The sequence below is a fragment of the Oreochromis niloticus genome, linkage group LG8 (assembly GCF_001858045.2).
Source record: "Oreochromis niloticus isolate F11D_XX linkage group LG8, O_niloticus_UMD_NMBU, whole genome shotgun sequence".
Classification (NCBI taxonomy): domain Eukaryota; kingdom Metazoa; phylum Chordata; class Actinopteri; order Cichliformes; family Cichlidae; genus Oreochromis; species Oreochromis niloticus.
This window is the reverse complement of record NC_031973.2, coordinates 27,824,390-27,850,410: the sequence shown is the minus strand read 5'-3', so window position 1 is coordinate 27,850,410 and position 26,021 is coordinate 27,824,390. Positions and strand designations below refer to the sequence as shown.

Here is a 26,021-nt window from a genome sequence, read left to right as displayed (position 1 = left end):
ACACCACCAAACCATTGGTTCAGATATGTGGATGACACCTGGGTGAAAATCAAATCTCAGGACGTACTACATTTCACGGATCACATTAACTCGGTGGACCAACACATCAAATTCACCAGGGAGGATATGAAAAGTGGCAGGTTAGCCTTCTTAGACTGTGAGATTTCCATCAGTAATGGGGGACATCTAAAAGCTGACGTGTACCGTAAACCTACGCATACGGATCAGTATCTAAGGTTTGACTCTCATCATCCACTGGAGCACAAACTGGGTGTCATCAGGACGCTACAACACAGAGCGAACACCATCCCCACTGACACAGCGGCCAGGGAGGCAGAAGAACAGCACATCAAGAAGGCCCTGAGTAAATGTGGTTATCCCAGCTGGACTTTTGTCAAAGCTGGGAAGGCACCTAAAGAAAGCTCCAGCCGATCCAGGAGAGAAGGACAACCGCTGCCCAGGCGAAAACCTGTAGTGATCCCATATGTGTCAGGAGTATCGGAACAGTTGAGACGCATTTTTTCTAAACACCGGGTCTCTGTGGCTTTTAAACCCCAAAATACGCTGCGCCAAAAACTGGTCCACCCCAAGGATCGGGTCCCCCGACACAAACAGAGTAACATAGTGTACGCTGTTAAGTGCCAGGAGGATTGCCAGGATTTATACATCGGGGAAACCAAACAACCTCTAGCGAAGCGGATGGCACAACACAGAAGAGCTACCTCATCAGGCCAGGACTCTGCAGTCTATTTACACCTACAGGCCAGTGGACACTCTTTCAGTGATGAGGATGTACACATCCTGGACAGGGAGGAACGCTGGTTTGAGCGCGGAGTCAAGGAGGCCATTTACATGAAAAGGGAAAGACCATCTCTGAATCGAGGAGGGGGCCTAAGGGTACATCTTTCGCCATCTTACAATGCTGTGATTGCAGCCATTCCCCAACTCTCTGTGAATGGGACTCATGGCCATTGATCAGTGGTCTTTGATCAGTGGGTTTTGGTCAGTGATTGTTGATCAATGGTCATGGGAATTTGCATAATTATGATTAAGGAACTGACCTCACAGCCCATTGTTCCTTCAGTGGGCTGGTTTCAGTCATTATGCAAATGTACTGTTTATAAGGTTTGGGGAAACCTGCAGTCAGCTGAGACTGAAGAAGTCACTTGGATGAGTGACGAAACGTTTCTCCCACAAAACGCTACGTCCAGATGAACAGATTCAACTTTTGGAGTTTTGCCTTACAGTTTGATGAAGCAACAAAGACTGTTTGTTTATTGCTTATGTACGTTGTGACATGACAAAGTTACGGATCTACTTTTTTGTAAACATGTCAGAGACAGAGCCACATCTGAAGAGCTATTCAAAATGCTAGACTGCTTCCTGACTGAGAATGGGCTAAAGCGGAAGAACTGCATTGGTGTTTGTAGTGATGGTGCGCAGACCATGGCAGAGATGAGAAAAGGGCTTCGGGCACTCATCGAGAAGGTCTCGCCTAATGCTGAATGGGCACACTGTGTTATACGCAGAGAAGCACTGGCATCAAGGCACCTTTCCTCTGAATTAAGTGAGGTTGTGACAGTGAGGTGTAGTCAGTTTTATAAAGACCAGACCACTAAAAAAACTATCCTTGTAGGGTATTGCGATCTGATATGGTGCAATTGCCATACCAGACAGTGATGCAGCTGCTCAGGATGCTCTCGATAGTGCTTCTGTAGAAGATGGTCACAATGAATGATGGAAGATGGGCCTTCCTCAACGTCTGCAGGAAATAGAGACGCCGTTGGGCTTTCTTAGTTATGGAGCTGGTACTGAGGGACCAGGAGAGGTTCTCTGCCAGGTGAACACTGAGGAATTTGTTGCTCTTGACGACCTTCACAGAGGATCCATTGATGTTAAGTAGACAGTGATCTCTCTGTGCTCTCCTGAAGTTAACAGTCATCTCTTTTGTTTTGTCCACGTTCAGACACAGATTGTTGGCTGGTTGCTGCTGTTGACTATATGTGATGAGAAGGGAGCTAAAAAATCAAACTGTGCTGTTTCATAGTGAAGCAAGGTGGCTGTCACGAGGAAAAGTCTTGTCCCGAGTTTTTGAGGTCAGAGAGCAGAGTAGACTGTTTTTGGAGCAGGAGCAGAAGTCTGAAGTCGCAGAAAAATTTAGTGATGAGAACTTTCTGGTGAAACTGGGCTACCTGAGTGGCATATTTGGAAAGCTAAATGAACTAAATCTACAGCTCCAAGCGAAAGATAAACACCTCCCTCAGGTCACAGGCAAGATCAGCTCTTTCACCCAAAAGCTTGCAATGTGGAACAGGAACCTTGATGAAGGAAATACTGATTTATTTGAGAATCTGCATGTTGACACTACTGGCTATGATGCCACCTCAGTGATTCCATGTACTAAGCAGCATATTTCATCACTGATGAAACACTTTAAAAAGTACTTCCCTGAAAACAGTTCTCAGTATCATGGGTGAAAGATCCTTTCAATGCACAAGCTCCAACTGGTTTCAGCTCTGTAGAGCAGCGGTCCCCAACCTTTTTTGCCTCACGGACCGGTTTATGCCTGACAATATTTTCACGGACCGGCCTTTAAGGTGTCGCGGATAAATCCAACAAAATAAGACTAGTACCGGTACCGAAAAAAAGAAGATTTATTCATATCACACGTGAAAAGACCCAGGAAAACCGAGTTAACGATAAAAACGATAACAAAATAACGCTGAAAACCGATAAAAACCCTGAAAACCATACATTTCACACCTGAGCCTCAACTCTCGCGGCCCGGTACCAAACAACTCACGGACCGGTACCGGTCCGAGGCCCGGGGGTTGGGGAACGCTGCTGTAGAGGAGGACCAGTTCATTGACATGACGTCTGACTCCGCTAAAAAACAATGTTGATAAAGTTATTCTTTGTTTTAAGTTGATGTATATTTCTTTTTTGTTTTCTTTAATGTTAATAAGGATACAATGTTTTGGAGAGATGTACTTAAAATAACAATTTTATAGATAAATGATACTATTTAAAGTCACGGGAAAGAGCAGGGGACACAAAATGTTTTGTTCTTCCTAAGCTCAGCCTCTCTCTTTACCTGAGTGTCCCCAACATATGACCACAGATCTGATGATACGATGACAAAATCAATCATTGACGTGCGACCTAGGGTGTTCTGGTACTTTGTGTACTGGACACCCATATGTTACATAGGTTTGCACAGAAGTCCAGTAACAGAACAGAGCTCGGGTTCAGATCAGGCAGGCCCTTCCTCCCAATCATACCCCTCTAGGTCTCACTGTCCCACAGAGCATTGAAGTCTCCCAGTAGGACAACAGAGTCTCCAGGTGAAACACCCTTGAGCACCCTGCTCAGGGACTCCAGTGGACTCTAGCCCACTGGAAAAATGCCAACATACAGGCAGCAGGCCGAGGGGATACCAAGATACCCACTCCAGCCTGCCGCCTCTCATCAAGGACAACTCCAGACTGGGACAGAGTCCAGCCCCTCTCGAGGAGACTGGTTCCAGAGCCCAAGCTGTGCATTGAGGTTAACCCAATTATATCCAACCAGTACCTCTCAACTTCACACTCTAGCTCAGGTTCCTTCCTCACCAGCAAGGTGACATTCCATGTCCCAGTCATCAGCCTCGGTGGCCAGGGATTGGTCCGCCAGTCTCCAACCTTGGCCGGCACCTGACACACGCTGTGCCTGACCCCTATGGCATTGAAATCAATGATTTCATTTTGTGTGCCAGAGAAGAAAAATAGTGGATTGATGCAAATTGCATCCACTACAAAAATTATACTGGGAATGCAATTTTGGCTCTTTGAACGTATCTACACAGACAGCATGCTTACACAGACAGACCAGACCCTGAACTTCAGTAGATAAACTGATGAGCAGTCAGGGTTGCAGGGTTGTCTCCATTTTTACCTGTACATGTTTCTACAGTAGAATCACTGCGGCAGTTACTTTAAATTCTCTTTGGGCGGGTTTTCATATTTGCTTATTGTTGTTGCTTTGTGTTAATAGGTAAACGCTAAAAGAAAGATTATATGTTTGCCCTTATTAGGACAGGGATTTTCTGTTGGTGTGTGGGAAACTGAAGCCTATAGTTTATATTGTTAAATGTAACTATGTGACAGTGCGTTTCAGGTCCTTTTATGGTTTAGTGTAACGAATAAATTTCTCTGGCAAGTAATAAAGTAGCATACCACATTACTTTTAAGAAAGGTAATGAATAATGTGTATACATTACTTTTTTTTTTATTAATGACCCCAACGATGCATAGCACAGCCCTACTCCCTGGTGCATTTGTTTTATACTCTCTGTCTTGACCCACTGTTTTTCTTTCTATGTTTAGGATGATGAAGTGGTCTTACAATGCTCAGCTACAATCCACAAGGAGCAACAAAAACTTTGTCTTGCTGCTGAAGGCTTTGGGAACAGACTCTGCTTCCTCGAGTCCATTTCAAACTCCAAGGTACAGTAATACTCCTTTATTTCACAAGAATAACCAGATCACCATCAAATGAGTGGGGAAAAATGACTCAAAAATGAATCACTGAGGACAAAAATTCAGAACGTGTTGGCTGTAGCATGTAATTATGTGTCAAGTTGATCAAACCCCGATCATCAGATCACAAACCAAAATGCCTAATTAATTAAATGAGTGTCACAGCTTCCCCATTAGCAGTTTGAAAACTCATGCTCACTGACTTTTAAGAAAACTACTCTATACCTCATAGCTTTCATAGCTCTATTCATGCTATATTTTATAGCATTCACGTTTACTAAGAATTCTGTGTACACAAAGGCAGAGCTGTACTCATCATATATTTAATAAAAAGTGTCCTGCGCCACACAGGATACACGATGGCTCTTTTGGTGGTACAAGGGTGGCCTACACAATAGTGGACAGGAGGTTTTAATTTAGATGTAAATTTAAATCTGTTTTCTTGTTGTTTCAGAATGTACCTCCAGATCTGTCAATCTGCACTTTTGTGCTGGAGCAGTCGCTGTCTGTACGAGCCCTGCAGGAGATGCTGGCCAACACCCAAGAGAACGCGGATGGGGTGAGTGTGGGCATGCATACACACATCAGAGAAGAGAATATTAATAAATATACTGTAGGTCCTGTTCACATTAGGGTAAGATCTTCTGACCCAGGGTAAGGTCATCTCCCAACAAGAAGGTTCCTAGTTTGAACCCCAGCTGGGTCCTTTCTGTGTGGATTTTTCAGGTTTTCCATGTGTCTGGGTGGGTCCTCTCCAAGTACTCCAATATCCTCATCCACCACAGGACACCCTGAGCTGTTTAGGCAGACACAGGGGTGGACTACACAATATTAGGGAGTTTCCTACCACAGTTCAAAGACATTCATGTTAGGTTTGTTGGTGATTTCAAAATTGCACGTGGATGTAAGGAAGACAAAGTGTTTAAACTGTATAGACTAAAGCAGCGGTCCCCAACCCCCGGGCCATGGACCTGTACTGGTCCATGAGTCGTTTGGTTCTGGGCCACGAGAGTTGAGACTCAGGTGTGAAATTTAGGTTTTCAGGGTTTTTATCGTTAACTCGGTCTCCCTGGGTCTTTTCCCGTGTTGTATTTGTGTGGAAACATCATGCCTCGTCCACACAAATACAGCAGTGGGACTCTCACAGACTCAGACTCAACAAGAACAGTTTATGAAAGACTCCACAGGACTCCAACTTTCGCCTGCCTTCCTTAGTCCACATGTGGGTCCTCCTTCACTGTCCAGCACTAAACATTAACACACTTCAAGTTCTTTAAGATAGGGGTGGGTTTAAAAAATTTAGTTCTAATAAAGCGATATAGATATGAAAACAGCAAATGAGAGCAGGTACTCGGGTTCGGCAAAAATATATAAACTCAAGGCATGGAGCTCCCCGTTCATCCGACGGCACGTACACGGACATTCTGGATGGTGAAAGCCGACATATCACAGATTCTGAAGCTGCAGGTTTCTTCACTCTCCGACCAAAATTGACTAAACCAGCAGCAAAAGAAGGTCAAAACTACACTTCGTGTTTGATAAGCACTGTCATGAATTCCATCTTACGTTTGCTTTTACTTCCTGCAGAACTCTCTCTCAGTGTACTCAGAGACCTGTTTACGATAAAAAATCTCTATTTTCTGCATTATTTGCTTGCTTATTGTGCTTTGGTGCTTATTACGCACCAGTCTAACTGTTGTGTACAGTGCTGTTGGCTGCTGCTGGTTTTTTTTGTTTTTTTTTCAAAGATGACCTCTGACAAGAAAGCCTCATTTCTGCTGTTCAACACCGAAGAAATTTAAACTTTTTAAAATGATGCCAAACTGCAAAACTCTTAGCTGTGTCTCTATTAAACCTCTATTACTTTGCTCTGCTTCACTTCAGCAGCATCAGGCATCAGGTTCATATACTGATTCATGGTCTTCTTCAGGTTTTTAACTACTGCAGAATATTTTAAAACAGCTCTCTGCTATAAAAAGCCAGGCTAGGAAAATCTCCTTCATGTTTTTCTGTGTTTTATCATCAGTCACTTTGACACAAAGGCATTTGCTGTGATGCTCACACCTCTGTCTCACAAGTGTCAACTTTCTTTTTATACGTAGATATAAAAATATGGATATGTACTGATAAATCAGAATCAGAGTCAGAATACTTTAAGGAAATTATGTGGGTTACAGTTCCTCCAGGACAGTAACAGTAACAGACTAAACTATTTAAACAATACAATATGTTACAGATTTTACAAATTTAGGAAGTAGCACTAATATATACAAATCACTCAATTATAAATGAATATCAAGAATATTGACAAGAATATTACAGAAGCAGAATATATATGATTGACATTTGACTCTAACCTGTGAACTTTGTCATTTGCTATTTTACTGTAGAGCGTGTGCAGAAGGCTGTAACTATTGTAGTGTTTACAGTGTGTTAGATGGAGGAGTTGTACAGGGAGATGGCCACAGGCAGGAATGATTTCCTGTGTCGTTCAGTGGTGCATTTTAGTAATCTCAGTCTCTCACTGAACGTGCTGCTGTGGCTAGCCAGCATGTCATGGAGTGGGTGGGAGGAACAATGTGTTTATCTTGGACATGATCTCCGACACCACTTTAAGGGAGTCCAGCTCCATCCCCACAACATCAGTTTATTGAGTCTGTTGGCATCTGCGGCTCTCAACCTGCTCCCCCAGCATGCAACAGCAAAGAGGACAGCAGGTTGAGGATCGCAACAGACTCATAGAAAATCCTGAGCATTGTCCGACAGATCTTGAAGGACCTCAGCCGCCTCAGAAAACAGAGACGACTCTGGCCCTTCCTGTAAAGTGCAGTAGTGTTTTTAACCCAGTCCGGTTTATTGTCTATGTGTACTCCAAGGTACAGTCCTTCACAATGTCCACGTTGACCCCTTAGATTGAAACACGGGTCAAGGGTTTCCTGGTCTTCCTTGGTCTTTGCCTGTTCGCACCACGTGTCAAAGGAGTCCACCACAGCCGGACTCATCATCCCTGCTGATGCAGCCAGCGATCGCAGAGTCATCAGAAAACTTCCGAAGATGGAGCTCTCTGTGGGGTGGCTGAAGTCTGTGGTGTAGAGGGTGAAGAGGAAGGGGGAGAGGACGGTCCTTTGTGGTGCCCCTGTGTTGCTGATTACCTTGTCAGACACACATTGTGGAAGACACACATATTGTGGTCTTCCTGTCAGGTAATCAAGAATCCAGGACACCAGAGAAGCATCCACCTACATCGCTGTCAGCTTATCACCCAGGAGGGTCGGCCTGATGGTGTTGAAAGCACTGGAAAAGTCAAAAAACATGACCCTCACAGTGCTCACTGGCTGGTCCAGATGGGCGTAGACACAATTGAGCAGGTAGATGATGGCGTCCTCAGCTTCAAGGTGGGGCCGGTAAGCAAACTGAAGGGTAAATGGTAAATGGACTTGTTCTTATATAGCGCTTTTCTACTCTATCTGAGCACTCAAAGCGCTCTATACAACTAATTCATACACCCATTCACACATGCACTTTTTTCTGACCTAAGTGCTTAGTAGTCTACCATTCATACACATTCACACTCCGATGGATGCATCGGAGAGCAACATGGGGTTAGTATCTTGCCCAAGGATATTTGGCATGCAGTCAGGAGCAGCCTGGGATCGAACCACCGACCTTCTGGTTAGTGGCTGACCTGCTCTGCCACCTGAGCTACAGCCACCCCACCGTGCTAGCGCTGTTAACTCGTCCATCTCGTTTACTAGCGACCGAATGTTCCCCATTATAATAGACGGCAGACACAGTTTGTGCCTCCTTCTCTCTTCGAGCCTCTGCTGTCTCGCCGTCTCCTTCCTTCTCCTCTTCAGTCCTCCACCTCTGCATCCTCGGTGTTTTCTCCTCCAGATTTCAGCTGTGTGTCTGGCCGATGAGCCAGCCGGCATCAGGGTGATCAGCTGATCTCTGGAGTAAACAGCCCATGTGGCGTACGGGACAAAATTCAGGAGATTGAGGCAGATGCAGAAACATAACAGGGACATTTTTTAAGACGGAGCACCTTATGAAACGACTGGTGTCCCTGCTTGCACTTATCTGCTGCAATTAGTAGAAAGATGCAGTACAAATAGATTATAGTTCACTGATGCTGTCCCATTGTCCTTTATTTCACTGTTGTTATAAAATGTCTTGATGCATGCCCAATCATCCAGGTAAGGAAATCCCCAAAACTTGATGCTGTTCATCTGGATGTGGCGAAACATCCCTTCACTCATTCAAGTGACTTCTTCAGTCTCAGCTGACTGCAGGTTTCCCAGGTTTTAAACAGTACATTTGCATAATGACTGAAACTAGCACCACTGAGTGAACAGTGAGCTGTGAGGTCAGTTCCTTCATCATTAATATGTAAATTTTCATGACCACTGATCAAAGATCAACCATTGATCATTTAATAGTCATTATGACTGCAGAGTCCTGGCCTGACGAGGTGGCTCTTCTGTGTTGTGCCATCCGCTTTGCCAGAGGTTGTTTGGTCTCCCCGATGTATAAATCCTGGCACTTAACAGTGTACACTATATTACTCTATTTGTGCCAGGGGACCCGATCCTTGGGGTGGACCAAGTTTTGGCGCAGCGTGTTTTGGGGTTTAAAAGACGTGGTGTTTATTGACAATGCGTCTCTGTTCCGATCACCACCTCTCTGTGAATGGTACTCATGGCCATTGATCAATAGTCATTGATCAGTGACCAAATGATCAGTGGTTGTTGATCAATTGTCACATTGTTCCTTCAGTGGGCTGGTTTCAGTCATTATGCAAATGTACTGTTTATAAGTTTGGGGAAACCTGCAGTCTGCTGAGACTGAAGAAGTCACCTGGATGAGTGACGAAACTTTGTTATAAAATGTTAATAAAATCGTGAAACAGAGTGCATAATGTTTTTTAGCTTCTAATAAGAGCAATTGCAGAAAAAGTTTGAGACTACAAATAGGCACATGTTTATACAGGTACATTTATTTTAAACACCAAAGCTATCAGAAGTTTTACACAAAAAAAACTTATTCAGGATGATTGGTTAAGCAGTGGAGCTTCGCTAAATAATGATTCCAAATGGCTTCAGCAAAGTGACACTTCAGATAGCTAATTTCTGTGTTCCCTTTCAGCCAGACTTATAATAAATTTGCAAAATGAGTCAACTTGTACTGTAGTGCTGAAGAGAGCTGCATGCCTTTTTCCCTGATATATGCTTTTTGTGCAACTCTGTTTTTACCTAAATGTCTACAACAAAGGTAGTTAGCATGACTAATAGAAACACTTCTTGAAAATGATGACTCAAACTTTTATTAAAATATCTGCTTTATTCATGTGAACACTTTTGTGGTGATTCAAATTTGGTAATTAGCTGTGAGTGTGATAAACTGTGGTTGTACTGTTATCGCTACGTGTTGGATACACTGTGTATGTTAACGCAGGTCAACAGCAAGCCAAACTCAATTTTCATGAGCCAGGAAACTGAGCGTCTTGCTCCTTTATTACGGTCTTCTCGACAGCTTACAATCTTTTACAATTGTGGCTTGAATAGCTCGATGAAAGTGCTGAGTGAAACTAAAAAATAAACCAGAAAATAAAATATCCTTTAGCTCTTTGACATTGTGAAATAAATGCACAAAAGAAATAGTTAGTGACAGAAAACATGTACCAAAGTTAGTCTTAGCTGCTAAGTAATGATAAACAGTAGTTTTAGCAATCCTCTGATATGCAAATTAGATCGCTAGCATCATTGCTATGTTAATAGACCATGCTCTAAGCAAAATCCGCTTCTGGGATAAGGCTAATTCCTGGTACAAATACATTCACAAAACGATCTCTAAATCAGCTGTTATAAACATATAAAACAAACCAGAACATGTAATAAACTTACAGCCATTGCTTTCGATAGTGTATATAAAGATTCAGGGCACAGGAGATGAAGTTTAAACACGGATAGGCAGGCTTTCTGTACAATGCTTTTTCCCAACTGACTGCAGCTTCCGCTTCCCACAATGCATTGCGAACACAGATTACTCCTTCAAAATAAGATACAGAAAAACTAATGCTGACTGTATAGAAAATATTTTTTAACTAAATGACTCTCTTTTTTAACATAAATTACCACAGATGAAATATGACATTTTTATCACCAAATTATTATGAATCATTTTTAATCTTTTACTTGGGACAGAACAGTGGTTGACTGGCTTAGTACACAGACTTAGTACACACTGCATATGTAGTGGTATTAGTGGTATCTTTAGTGGTTTCTTTTTCACACTCAGTAGTTACCAGGGTGAGAACCATGAAAAACAGTTGCAGACACAAACAAACACATGCACTTACAAATATAAATCTAGGCATATACTGACACACTAAGGCAACCAACCTGAACTGATTTCTGACACATCATGCATACAACACTGTAAAATTACAACAAAACACTTTTTTTTCTAGCATCAGTGTAAAGTATGCTAATCTATGTTTACTGCTGTTTGGTTACAGCTAATAGTTACACTGTCGCCCATTTTAGACACGGTACATGTAACATCATTGGCGCTTTGTCATCAGGTTAAAGTGAAGGTATTCCGTCAAGTTGGGTTGCACTGACAGAACAAGCCACAGCATTTGTGCTACACAGTCAAATTACACCATGTGAGATTTAACAGTAGTCCAGGTGCTTTATAATGCATGAGGTCACTTACCATGGCAACTATAGTTTGATAATTCCTTTAATAATTAGAGAAGCCAACAAAATGTATTCATCGTAATACTAGCATTTATGCTATGAACCTGTGCCTGGTGACCTCTCTGAAGTTCTCAGTTTCACTTGCTGTTAGGTCTTTATCATTACTGTCTCAATGTTGTGGATAATTGTGGAAATTAAGACTGACTTTGAAGAAGACCATAGGTTGATACTCCTGCTCTTGAAGCAGCAGACATTTAATAAACTCAGAAGACTTCTAGAAACAGCCTGAGGCAACAAACTTACTTCTGTTAATATTCTAATGATACTATCAAGATTTTAAAAATTAAAGTAGATATTGATATCACATTAATATCCATTGCATCATTTACTGTACATTAAAGAAGTTCTTCCTAGGACTGCGCTCTCAGCTCTCGGATGTTGTTCCTGGGATTGGCCGGAGCTACTTAGGGGGATCTGCTGGGAGGGAATGTCACTGCTCCGAGTGCTCTGATTACCACTGGGACCACTGTTACCTTCACCGTTCACCCATCTTCTCGAGTTCTTCTCTCAACCCTTAGTACTACTCCAATTTCCTTTTTCCTGATGTTGCTGTCATTTATACCACTACGGCTGTCTTCCTCTGCTTGTCCACCACTATCTGGTTGGTTAGCAATCAACAGTTTGTCTTTCTGTATCTGGAAGTCCCACAGGATCTTCGCTCGGTCATTCTCGACCACCCTGGGCGGGTATCCCATTTCCAGGCCATACTCGGCACAGATGTTTCTGTATACTATGCCGGCCACTTGGTTATGGTTCTCCATGTATGGCCTGATTGCTAGCATCTTGCACCCTGCTGTTATGTGCTGGATTGTCTAACGACCATCTTTGCACACCTGGGGTCTTGCCTGGTGTGGTAGATCCCAGTTTGTATGGATCTTGTGCTCAGAGCTTGTTCCTGTGCTGCCATGATTAGAGCCTCTGTGCTGTCTTTCAGTCCAGCTTTGTCCACTGGTAGGACTGCTGGATGTCAGCCACCTCCTCTATCTGCTGGTGATAAACACCATGCAGGGGTCTGTCCATGTCTGTCCTGGTCTTGATGTCAGTGGCTTCTATCTCCTCCTTTGGCCAGCTTATTACCCTAGCAGGGTACTTGATCACCGACATAGGTGATCAATTATCAGGACATAGGTGTCGATTGTCAGGAACTTGTTCTATCTATTCAGCTGACTCCTCAGGACTTCCCTTACCCTCTGCAGATATTTGCTGGTCTTCTTATTAATGCACACTGTCCATGTAAATTCAGCAGTCTGAAAATAGGGCAGATTAGTTGCCACCATTAAAACAAGGATTCCGCTTAAAATAAAGCACTTGCTTTTACTGACCCCTAATAAACCCTCTCTTACTTTGTTTAAATCACAGAAAAATGACAAGTCTTTGAGTTCCTGTTTTACAGAAAGTGCAACCCCCGTTTTTTCCTGCAGGATGGCGTGCTAATGAGGCGGTGGTCCCCAGATGACGCCAACAAATCTTACATTTTTATGGAAAATAAACCATCACAGATAAGTCTAAATATTCAACAAAAACCAGAGCACAATGGTGGTCTAGAACTAGCACATTTTCATCACTACTTCTTATCCAATAGATTGCTGCATGTTTCAAAATGGATTAAACCAAGCTTATGTTAGACAGGGCTTGGCTGGCCCTAGAACAAGCATTCTGTGGACAAGTAAAAATTTGCCAATTATAAACTCCAATATTAAGCATCAAAACTGCTTTAAAAGCCTTAACATATCTTAATCTTAAAAATTAAGTCTTCACTGTCAAGCTTGTGGGAGAAACAGGACCCAAATGCAGTACTTACTGAGAAGCGACAGTGAATTTATTTACAGTGAAGAGAGGACCATGGCATTCACTTATCCCATGTAAACTAGCACCCATTTAATAATAATATTAATAATAATAATAATAATAATAATAATAATAATAATGGATTGCAGTTATATAGCGCTTTTCGAGACCCTCAAAGCGCTTTACAATTCCACTATTCATTCACTCTCATATTCACACACTGGTGGAGGCAAGCTACAGTTGTAGCCACAGCTGCCCTGGGACAGACTGACAGAAGCGAGGCTGCCATATCGCACCATCGGCCCCTCTGGCCAACACCAGAACAATCCAGATATTTGTCAGAGAAAGAAAATATTACATTTTTCGTCATGGCATGAGAAAGGGGTAAAAAAAAAAGTAAGGAAAGTTCTATATCAAACTATAGAATCAGCAACAATACCTTTCTTTAATATTAGTAACTAAAGTCCATAATACAGGAAAAATTTAATCCCAATCAACTGAATCTAGAACTAACTACTTGGTCCCACAAATATCAGCACCCTCAAATGCCTATTAAAAATTATAAGCTATTGTTTAAAAGTGATGATTCAGTATCCCTCCAAACCATCAAGTGGGAGCAAGATCTTTCCACAAATCCAGATAAAACATTCTGAACACAATATGCTTAAACACCTTCAGAAAAGCCCCAACTTACAACTTGTACAATACAAAATTCTCTACAGAGCACACTATAGAGGACAAAGGTTGTTCCAAATAGGCCTTACACACTCAAACAAATGTGCCCATTGCAAAGACAACTATGCATGCTGTATGGTCCTGCACACCTGACCAACGGCTCTGGATATGTGAAGATGTGGTTTAGTTGCTGGATCCCAACCTCACCCAAGCTGTCCATCTTAGGTGAAAAAGTGAACTAGATAAGTAAATAAATCACTTATGTTCCTTATGGATTGCTAAGAAAACTCTTCTCATGAACTGGATGTCAAAAAACAGCTTATGCATTAATCAATATAGAAATTTAATTCTAAATCACATCAGTGTGGAGAGAATGTCTCCTCAAAAAAAAAAAAAAACTGAGTTAATTTGTTTCTGTGTTTTGGAGATGAGGGGCGGTGGTGGTTCCCATCTTTAAGAAGGGGGACCAGGGGGTGTGCTCCAGCTATAAGGGGATCACACTCCTCAGCCTCCCCAGTAAAGTCAATGCCAGCGTGCTGGAAAGGAGAGTTCATGTATTGATTGTGCTGATTGTGGAACACTGGACCAGCTCTCTACTCTCTTGAGGACACTGGGGGGGCATGTTAGTTTACACAACCACGCTACATGTGTTTTGTGCACATGGAGAAGGCATTTGACCATGTCCCTCGGGGTCTCCCGTGCATTGGGAGTAAGGGGTGTCTGGTTTGTTGCTACGGTCCGTCATGATGAAGAGAGAGCTGAGTGTGAAAGCGAAGTTCTCCCAGGGTCCCAGGGGTCTGTTACTTTTAGAGGCCAGAGTAACCTGTAAGAGCTGCTAATACTGGTAGATTTTGACCTATAGTTTCACAAAGGGCAAAAAAGTGAATGTCCACAATAAAAAAAAAAAAAGTCATTTAAGATATTTTAATAAAGTAATTTAGCAGGAATGAAGCCAAAGCTGGCTCAAATAATAAAAAAAACAAAAAAACAAAAAAACAATAATCAAATCATTGAATTGTATTTATCTAATTAACGTACTCTGATCTAATGCTGGTTCTGTTCTGATCTTTGAGAGCAGAAGGATTACGGAGAAAATGGGCACATCCAGGTCTGAAGATGCACTTATCTCTTTGCTCTGTGTTGATAATATTAGTCCAACAGGAAGGCAGCATCCCTTGGAAATCCAATCCCCCAGGAATACAGTGGAAATCCAAATGTTCTCAAACTTATAATCCACAGAAAAACAGTGGAAATCCAAATGTTCTCAAACTTATAATCCACAGAAAAACAGTGGAAATCCAAATCCTCTAGAAATTATAATCTAACATGACAAAAATGAGCAGAGAAAAAGCAAAAAATGCAAAACCAGGTAGTGATCACATCTTTAGAGATGACGTCTGGCCTCACACCTATTGTGACGTCCTGTCACAGTTGTTGACATTTAATCACCTGATGTTGAGCTACACCTTATCATCCTCTCTCTCTCTTTCTCTCTCTCTCTCTCTCTGACCTTTAAATCCCTTAAAAACATTTCTTCTTTTCTGTGTTGTATTTTAACTTGACTTGTCAATAATTCCAACACATTTAAACATTCAGTCACATAATGAGAATCCTTCATTATACATCATTATACTTCATGTTTCATTCATTTTAGGCTATGTATCTTCAATCACTAGCTCAGTCCCACATGAACATATCTCCTTTTATTTAAAATACATAGAATACTAATAGTTGATTATGCTTAAATTTAATCAGAATATAATCAAAAATAGATCTAATCAAAATGTAATCAATAAAGTTAAAAGAGAATGTAATCATTAGAATGAAATGGTTCTAATACCCGAGTCCTGACCATAGGGTCAAAGACTTGGACTTTTTAAACAGAGAAAAACTCCAGTCCTTCCTGTACTGGGGGTGCCTGGTCAAAATCCAACAGTTCTCAGGCCCTGAGTAGTCAGAGCTACTTTTGTGGAGTTCACAATATCAGGCATATAGTTTTATTGCTGTGGCTTTTTGATATATCCATCAAAAATCACAAAAAATTGAGAACAATAGCAGTGAACAAAATATAATGAAACTTGTTATAAGGAGCATTTCTTCTTTTTTAAAATAATTTGATAATTTTTGCATTTATTGGCTAGTGGAGGGTTGCATGGAACATAGGTCATGGGTCACTGGGATGTGGTTGCCCCCCACATGTCATATTCTAAGCAGTGATTTACTTGTTAGACCAGAGAAGACACTCTGAATGTGAACCAGGTGTTAGCAGTGAGTCCATCGGCTCAGTTCCCAAGTCATTGTTTCATTTGAAATCAATAGAATATTGTAATTACACCATCAGCTAAGGATGGGAAGATGGCAGTGACGTAGCAATGATTACACTTCTGCAAAGAGTACCTCTAAGCTGCTATGATGAAACATCTTGTTTGCTTTGTATAAAGCCAAAATTTTATTTCTGCCTGTGTTTGTTGTATTGCCAGCTTTAGCTCTACTGTTTATTGACATGTGTGCTTTGATGCTGTTTGTCTTTTTAACGTTCTGTGTTGTTGTCTTTCAATAATTCTCTCAGATGGCCCAGGGAGGAGGTCATAGGACTCTACTGTACGGACACGCTGTGCTCCTGCGACACTCCTACAGTGGAATGGTCAGTAAACAGTGACACAGACTACATCCAAAAACATACTGCAAAAAGGTCCTTTTATAATGAATATTAACACATTGTTGGGAATAAGAAAAAGAAAAGCCTTTGATTCATTCGTCTGCTGAGGCACAATGTTTGAATGTTCACACACGGTTCTAGAGGTTCAGTGAATATACTATAATTTCTTGATAATTTGATTGATAAAATCATTTTATTTATTTGTGTTTCTCTGTTTAGTACCTGTGTTGCCTGTCCACCTCGCGTTCATCCACAGACAAACTGGCTTTTGACGTGGGGCTGCAGGAAGATACCACAGGTATTTATGTTTTGTACAAAAATTTGCACCAAAGCTAAACCGGTTCCTAAGTTTGAACTATTTCAAACTTAAGGCAAAGTTGTGACAGCAGCAGAAATGAGTGTGTCTCATTTTAAAGCTAAAACAATGGAAAACAATAAGAAATAAAAACAATTCAGATAGTCCTTGTTGTGTAACACTGTAAAAGATCCAACCTGGCCCAAGTGAAAATATTTGACTGCTCACACGATTGCATATAATCCAAAAAGTTGACTCTGAACAAAATAAAGTTGTTACCCGCGGTTTGGTGTCATGCTGCTGTTTGCTTTTATTTTCTTGACATCATTACTGGAATAAAACTCAGTGTTATTATAGAGTCTGACTGCTGATAAATGAAAGCTACTGTGGAGAAACATAATGCACCAAAACGCGGTCTACTGTCTGTCTTGTTGTTGACCTCTGTTTTTAAAAGTGAAATTACAATACAGTTTCAGGGTTGAACCAAAGTGGCGCACACCCACCAAGGAAATGGATGCTCTTACACAAGTTTGTTTTTCATGGACACATCGCTGCTTTATCTCCTGTAATACTGATGATGTGTGTGTGTGTGTGTGTAGGCGAGGCATGCTGGTGGACCATCCATCCAGCATCAAAGCAGCGCTCAGAGGGAGAAAAGGTTAGAGTGGGAGATGATCTCATCCTGGTCAGCGTCTCCTCTGAAAGATATCTGGTCAGTAGCAGCTGTGTGTGGGAACATGCCAGCAAAGACAAACTCAGATCTTGATGTTGCTTGCTTTCTTTCTTCATGTGGCAAGATGTGTCCTAGTTCTAGTAGGATTTTCAAATTATATTTACAGCAGGCAAAATAAATATTGAAGACGTCACCTGTTTTCTAAAAAAATATATTTCTAAAGGTGCCATTGACATAAATTCTCACCAGATGCCAGTCACATCCCATCCAATCTGTACAGAATCAAACCATAGATGTCCATAAATTAAATTTTGCGTAATAATAAAAATAATACAAAATGACACAGTTCTTTAGTTCTTTCTGTGTATTTTCAGCTGGACTCAGGTCAGGTGATTGGATTCTAGCAGCATCATTGTCTCATTGTCCTGTGTGAAACATCCATCCTTATTTAATTTTCATCATCCTGGTAGATGGCAGCAGATTTTCTTTTTTTAATCAAGAATGTCTCCTTCAGTTATATGAAGCATGCTAGTGCCATATGAGAAAGAACTGCCCAGAGTTTCCATGCCTTTTTGTGCCTCCCTTTCTTCATGTGTTCAGTACGTTCTCCCCGTGTCATTATTACACAAAATTTAATTCATGGACATCTTTTATGCATCTTTGTATTGGATGGGTTGTTGCCAACATCTGGTGATAATTCCATGTCAGTAGCACCTTTTTAAATATATTTACTGTAGAAAAACAATAAGATAACAGTGTTTCTACTCTGGTTAATAGCTGGTTTACAGACCATTACCTGCAGAGTTATTGTAAAAATGTAACTGGTGTTCATAACACTTGTTTTAAAAAGAGTATGAGCTTGTGTGGCATTGGCATACAATCACAAGAAACCAGAGACTGCAAATACTGTCCAATTTTATTCACTATTTTATTGGGTCTTTTGTGAGGTTTAGGCAACAAATCTACTTGGTTAGGTATATTATAATTATTTATTATATTTTATTATATTTATAGTATTTGTTATATTGATCATTTATTATTAAAGTTATGGATTGGATTGTAATATGATATGACAACATGTGCAACTGAGAAATCTGCACAAATAATGTGATCATGTCACAAAATCTCAACACAGTTGGGAAATAATGTTATAATATAATATAATGTTTCCTTTGGGATCCGTGGGTGCCAGATGAAAGCTGAAGAGTCTCTTTGCCTGTGTGACCCTAATTTCCCGAAATCATTCTGCAACATCTCGCTCTCCATTGGTTCTGTTTTCCTTTTAAAACACCTACTTTATTGTGCCGTTAATCCTGTACTCTGAAAGTGTCTGAATAATCACATAATCATATGCATCAGGACTGATTTGCTTTTCTTACTGTCTAAATGGTGTTTCTGATTTGGAAACATTTTCTGTATTTATTTCAGTGTGGTGCGTCAGTAATAGTTCAAACATGACTCATGTCTGTTTCCTGTAGCACCTGTCCTATGGTAATGGCAGTCTCCATGTCGATGCAGCCTTCCAGCAGACACTGTGGAGTGTGGCTCCCATCTGTTCTGGGAGTGAAGTAGCACAAGGTATCCTTATCTCTTTCTCTCTCTCTCTTCTTTCTTCTTCCTTTTTTGCAGTTTTACCTTTGTTCACAAATATACGTATGTATTATGGGCAATAATAAAGTAAATAAACATCAAGAATATAAAAAAAGTATTTTTATAACAATGAAAAATAAATTGAACAACAATCTGACCCTTAAATAATCTGTATTCTCAAAAAAGGGACAAATATATAGCATAAACCTCATCCATGCACAGTTCACATGTAGCAAGAGTCAAAATGCTAGATTTCCACCTTATAGCTGCGGGGCACTACCTGGATGACCACTGTCCAATTATGTAGTCACAGTAAGAACAGTAAGTAAATTAAATAAAACAATATATTACAAGTTGCAAATAATAACAAAATGACTCTAATAGATACAAATAGCTCTAATTATAAATTTCTCTGTATATTACACTAATTAAATATAAATGGTGGCCAGCACGTCATGGAGTCAGTGGGAGGTATTCCCAACATTGTCCTTATCTTGGACTCTGCAACACCACCTTAAGAGAGTCCAGCTCCATCCCCACAATGTTACTTGGCTTAGAGATCAGTTTATTGAGTCTGTTGGCATCTACAACCCTCAACCTGCTTCTCCAGCATACAGCAGCACAGAGGATGGCACTGGCCACAACAGACTCGTAGACAATCCTGAGCATCGTCAGTCCGACAGATATTAAAATAGTCGAGTCCAGTGGTGTGTTTAACCCATTTCAGTTTATTGTCAGTGTGTAGTCTTCTACTCTGTGGACTCCCCCTTTGGCCACCCTATGGCACTGTAAATAGCTACAGACGGATTCCACCTCAGAGATCTGCTACCGTCTTGCCTTCTGGCTACTCTTCAGCTCAGCCAGAAAACAGCCCAACTGGAAAGTCAAATTTCCACCCTCCACCAAATCCAGGAGAGTGAACTGCTGCTGAGCTCCCTGGCGGAACCTCGGCAAACACACATCTGGAGGTAGCCATGGTGACCACCATGCACGATGAGGACTCGTGGCCCAGGCTCGGAGAGCTGTCATAGAGGGTGCCAGCCGGGTCACTGCAGACATGGCTCTTATCAGTCTGCACTGCACGCAACGTCTCCTTTACTGGCGATTTCAGTCTGTTCTGAGAACCCAGTTAGCTACTTAAAACGTCTGTTCTCAAACATCTCCTATTGTCCACTCTGGCACTCCCATTTCAGCAGGTTAAGTCAGTTCTTTACAGTCTATTCAGTCTGAGCAGTCCGACTGTCATCTGGGTCCTTATGCCAGTCCTAATCGACCCCACCTTATTCCAGCTGCTTATCATGTGGAGCTGATGGGAACTGAGAACTGGTTCTTGTAGAGAACCTGTTCCCAGTAGCTAGTTTGCCTGCCTGTCAGTCCTGATTATCGGTTCTTTTTGCACTTGCACTACAATTAGCTGATTCCAGTTTGTGTGGCGGAGGAGGAAAATAACGTACTGCACTACTAATGGAATTGCTAAATTCTTATCAGTATTGCTATCCCTAGCTTAGACCCTGTATAAAAAACATCATTCCTGTAATTCCCTAATTCCCATATTGGGACCTCATGATCACATAACTCCTCACCATCTACAGTTACTAATACATCATTTGGCAAATCTTCAGCAAATCTTCTTTATTTTACCCCGTCCCCACCAAACTGTTCAGATCTGTATCTCACTTTTTATAAACCATTTAGTAAATATTATCAACAGCTCTATACAGTCTGGCAGGTTCCCTGTTTCTCTTATATGTACTGTAATCTATTGGTACTTTAATCTATTGGTAATTAATAATTACAGACCTATGTCTAATCTTTTATTCCTCAGCAAAGTATTTGGAAAATCGATTCGAGTCACAGTCTTAATGATAAGTAGCAGTCATGATTCAGAGCTCATAGCACAGAAACAGCTCTTACTAAACAGTTATTACTAATGAACAGGAGGATCAACAGTGATTCACAGAGAGTTTCAGTTCTTCCTGATGTCTCTGCTGCTTTCAACACTGTTGACCATGATAACCTAACGCAAAGGCTTTGTGACACTATTGGTTTAACAGGTCAGGTTCTTGATTGGCTCCCATCAAATCAAAGGGTAGAAAATGTGCTTCAGTTAGCAGATTAAAATCTTCACAAATGAAAATTCAATTACTGTCAGTCCTTGGTTTATTTAATCGTAAATGGACTGGTTCTTCTATAATGCTTTTCTAATTTACATACTCATAGTTCTTTGTACAACATGCCTAAACAAGCACTTTTTCTTTCTTGCTGTCTGGCTAACATTCACACCCTGATGGATGCTCCAGAGAGGAACATGGCTTACTATCTTCAAAATGACAATGAGAAACTGAATACTGTTCATACTGAGTAGATTAGTTCTACTTCAATTCAATTCAGCTTTGTTTATAAAGCACCAAATCATAACACCAGCTGCCTCAAGGAGTTTTAGATTTTGAGGTAAAGAACTTACAATATTACAGAGAAAGCCCAACGAGCAGATGACCCCCTGTGAGTAAGCACTTGGTGACAGTCTGAATGAAAAACTCCCTTTTTAACAGGAAGAACCAGGCTCAGGATGGGGCAGCTACTGGTTAGATTAATAGGATAGCTTATTACAATGCTCTGTTTGCAGCACTCCCCAAATCATTAGTAGGACGTCTTCAGTTCATTCAGTTCTATTCATTTGGCTCCTGGGCAATATAGAATTACCTTTAAAATTCTTCTGTTAGTTCACAAAGCTCTCAGTACATCTCTGATTTGCTCACTGTCTACAGCCCAGTCAGACCTCTCAGGTCATCAGGTTCACATCTTTTAACTGTTCCCAGAATCAGATCTCAGTCTGCTGAGAGTGCTTTCTGTTACTGTGGTCCTGTTCTTTGGAACAAGGTGCTTACTGACCTGTATTACATCTATTACTGTGTAGATCCACAAACAGACTGAAAAACCTTTCTTAATTCTTAACCTTTCTCTCTGTCTAGATTTTACAAGGTAGGGTGCCGTAAAGTAATCTTTGTACAATATAACACCTCTATACAAAATGCTGTGGAGCTTTTCACAATTTTGTATCTGTAAGCAAATTCTAATTTTTGTGGGACGTCCAGAAATAGTTCATGAATCACTTTTTCACCGATGCTGATGTTTTGAGTGCCATTGTTTGAAACATAGCTGTTTTTCTTTTGGACAAGTATTTCTACTGATCTTTGTATATCTGAACAGGTGTGTTTCAGAAATGTTAAATTCCTGCTGCACTCAATCTCTGCTGCTGTCTTCCCACGACAGGTTCATCCGAATACTCAAATGAGTTTCAAAAATAGCAAAGCATGCAAGATAGCAGCGTACTGCTGCTTTTATGTCATTTCACTGGAGAATTATGTATCAAGTTCCACCCTCTGATCTGCCCTCCTATCTGCCCCTTTTATTTTCATTCATTTAATAAAAAAACAAAAATCCTTACCCTTTGCTTTCTTTTAGGTTTCCTTATTGGAGGAGATGTTCTGCGCCTACTTCACGGTCACATGGACGAGTGCCTAACAGTTCCTTCTGGGGAGCATGGAGATGAGCAAAGGCGGTAAGGTGCAATGCTAAGTGCTGCTACAACTCTGAAATAATTCCATTTACACACACACACAGAGGAAGTCTTAACCTTCCTGTATAAGTTACCTTGAGATGACATATGCTATGATACTGTGCAAGAGAGAGAGTCAGAGTGGATTCGAACCCACTCTCAGCCATGTGGCATATGGTCGCCTGCTCGGCTCAGTGAGCTGAACCGGCGCCCAGATACAGCTGGATCAAGAGGAGAAAAAAGAGAAATGCACACATTACCCCAATTCAGCATGCCGTCACTGGCTGTACAGTGTTGTTCCAGTATAGTTGAAATTTCTAATTCTATTTGTACAAGAATCAAGACTTAGAAAACATAAGGAAGATAAAGAAGAGGGATTACATAAGGAATGTAGGGATTAAGACTCATTTCTAATATTAATAGGTTTCATTTGCACCAATAAATAATATGATGACTCTGTATATTATTTATCAATCAAAAAATGAGGGAAATAGATCAAACAATTAATACGATCTCAATCCATTAAAAAGTAATTTGGGGATTGTAATTAATGGGAAAATTTTATCATTTATTCTTTTAATCAGTCTCATAAAATACTCTGGGCTTTCTGTTTGTAATTATGATAACGGACTAATAATTAAATTCATTTCTTATTTAGTTCTTTATAGCAAAAGTTGTATAAGCATATAGTCTTATACATTGATTACATTAGCATATGTAGTTAAGTGAATTTATTTACAAGAGAAACAATATACGGTTGTCTAATATTAAAACTGTTTGATTATTTGAAACATGTAAGTCTAAGAAATATGCAAACAGCACGGTACATTCAAAGTCCAAGCAAAAAAGCTTCAGTTTGGAAGCAGAAATTAAACAATTCCTTCACCAATAGTGAATATTTGTTGCAGGAAGAGTTGTGCTCATCAGCACAGACTCAGACTGACTGCATCATGTTGGCAATCTGTGTTTATACATTAGAAAGCAGGTATTTTCAAAATTTTACCAACCTGTCTGGAAGTGATTGCAGTCAATCCAAGCTCCACAGATCCCACCAGTGCAACTACCTTGTGAGTAAAAGTGGTCACAGAGGTTGAGGGTGTTGCATGCTTAACCTCTGAGCAAGCAGCTGGAATGACTGGAAATGCTGCTTTCACAGCAAAAAACAAACAAACAAAAAAAACAGAATCAATGCTGGGAAGCCACTATTTTTCTCCCAGTAGTCTAGCGTGACTGGGCCATTATATAGGCTTGATGGTAAGCTGAACTAATGCTGTGCTATATTCCACTGGACGACTCTAAAACCAAGAAGAGCACACATAGTTTACAAGTCTTATTTCAAACGACGCCTCTCCAGTCAACATTTTTGTTCTGCCTACCTTCAGCTTTCTTCGCCTGCCAGTTGGGGCCATTACACATATAATATTCAGTTTGTCTTGTGTGGAGCTTGGTTCTGCCTGGAGGGACAGAATGTAACAAGTCCCTTTACTGACAGAGAGCTTTGACTGAGATGAATAAGACTATTAATAATTATAGTTTTAAGAAGTTCCCAAAGGAGACTCCCAAGCTGTTAAACAATGAGGCTCAAAGTGACTGTGCTCCCGTCTGACTAACTGCTGGGGTTTATTATGAGACTGCACAATCAGGTTAAATACTTATGAATCTTCTTTGCAAATATAACAGCACTGTTGGGAGATTTGTCAAAACAGATTTGCAATTCTGTCATTCGTATCTCCAGGACAGTGCATTACGAAGGCGGAGCAGTGTCCTGTCATGCCAGGTCACTGTGGAGGCTGGAGACACTGCGAGTCGTGTGAGTATAAACAACATACATGTGCTCTACATACATCTTTACAAACAAGTTAATGCAAAATAAAAACACATGTAAAACACATACAAAACCGAATGTGTTACTAGTGTCGGTCACAAGACACGATAAAGGAAGACAAAGGAAAGTTGTGATAGTTGCATCAGGCAGAGAGATTGAGCTGGAAAGGGTGTGCAGCAGGTTAGACAGAAACATGTTAACAAGTGAAGAGACTGTGTTGAGAAGATGAAAGCAGGATTTAAGGAACTGATGAATGTAGAAAATAAGAGAGAGACAGGGGGATGGATTGAGGACAGTTAGTGAATCAGGAAGTGCGGAGGCTTAGTAAGGAGGAAGTGAGGGTAGTTGATTCAGATGACATACCTGTGGCAGCATGGAGACGTGTAGGAGAGAGGGCAGTAAACTTTTTAACCAGACTGTTAAACACAGTTTTGGAGAGTGAGAGGGGGGTGTACTGGTGAGCCATAAGATGAATGCATGTGAAAGAGCTGTTGAAACTAGGTTAAGAAGAGAGGTGACGATCAGTGAGCAGCAATATGGCTGCAAGCCGAGAAAGAGCGCTACAGACGGGGTATTAGCTTTGAGAGTGTAGATGGAGAAGTGTGGAGAAGGTCAGATGGGATTACACCTTCTCTTTGTGGATCCAGAAAAAGCATATGATAGGGAGCTGAGAGAGAAACTGTGTGAATGAGGAACTCAAGAATAGCAGGGAAAGACACTACTGCTCTGCCTTTGCACACATATGAACTTAAATGACACGCAGGTGCAGGCTGTGCAAAGATGCCCCTGAGACAATCCAACACATAACTGCAGGGTGCAAGATGCTAGCAGGCAGGACATACATGGAACGCCATAATGCCATAAAAGTGGCTGGCATCGTATACAGGAACATCTGTGCTGAATGTGGCCTGGAAGTCCAGAGGTCAAAAAGGGATCATCCCAGATCCTGTGGGTTTTCCAGATACAGACAGATAAACTGGCGATGGCTAAGAAACGGTCCACAGTGGTGGACAAGCAGGTGTGTGGGGACACCTGTCAATCACAGTGGCAACTTTAAATCCTACTTTACTTTTGGAACGAGCCTCAAACTTTGCTTGGAACCTCACTACTACGGGGCCATGATTCATCAATGTATTTTTTGCTCTGGTTTGAGGTCTACCAGCTCTTCTTCACCCAAGTGCTCTGTCACGTTCAGCAGCTAACATGTCTCTCTGTATATTGTAGGGCATAGTGGCTTAGCTCTTATCAACTTGCTGTTAAACCACAGTGAAAGTGAGCTTTCATTAAATACCTACAGGACCCATCATTTCTGACATGTTAGAAATGTAATAATTTATTTCAACAAATGTATATGCATGTACAAAAAGAAATGTTTACATTATATGTTATATTTAGTAATACTGTATGTTCTGTATGTGCAATTCTTCATAACATGCACTATTAAACCAGTCAGGTTTCTTGACTTTTTTTGGATTTCTGTCCATGTGTCCAGGTGGAGTGGGAGTCATATCCGTTGGGGTCAGCCATTCAGACTGAGACATGTGACCACAGGGAAGTATCTGAGCATGGTAGAAGACAAGTCTCTGTTGCTGATGGACAAAGAGAAAGCTGATGTCAAGTCTACAGCCTTCTGCTTCAGGTCTTCCAAGGTAAAATGTTAGTGACATCAGTAGCAGTGC

General features: G+C 41.0%; 1 protein-coding gene and 1 long non-coding RNA gene across 2 annotated transcripts in view; one reads left to right on the top strand and one right to left on the bottom strand.

Annotated features, from left to right (window-relative positions):
• Positions 1-26,021, top strand: part of ryr2a (ryanodine receptor 2a (cardiac)) — a 267,874-nt gene that overhangs the window by 49,040 nt on the left and 192,813 nt on the right. The window contains exons 2-10 of the mRNA XM_025909791.1: positions 4,365-4,484; positions 4,972-5,076; positions 16,311-16,385; positions 16,620-16,698; positions 17,295-17,407; positions 18,847-18,946; positions 22,424-22,520; positions 24,253-24,327; positions 25,835-25,991. Of these exons, the coding sequence (XP_025765576.1) occupies positions 4,365-4,484; positions 4,972-5,076; positions 16,311-16,385; positions 16,620-16,698; positions 17,295-17,407; positions 18,847-18,946; positions 22,424-22,520; positions 24,253-24,327; positions 25,835-25,991 (921 nt within the window). The remainder of the gene's footprint in view (positions 1-4,364; positions 4,485-4,971; positions 5,077-16,310; positions 16,386-16,619; positions 16,699-17,294; positions 17,408-18,846; positions 18,947-22,423; positions 22,521-24,252; positions 24,328-25,834; positions 25,992-26,021) is intronic.
• Positions 10,040-11,017, bottom strand: LOC112847684 (uncharacterized). The gene is made up of 2 exons (XR_003221402.1): positions 10,421-11,017; positions 10,040-10,104 (listed from the first exon to the last, which is right to left on the bottom strand). It is a non-coding gene; the product is annotated as an uncharacterized LOC112847684 (long non-coding RNA).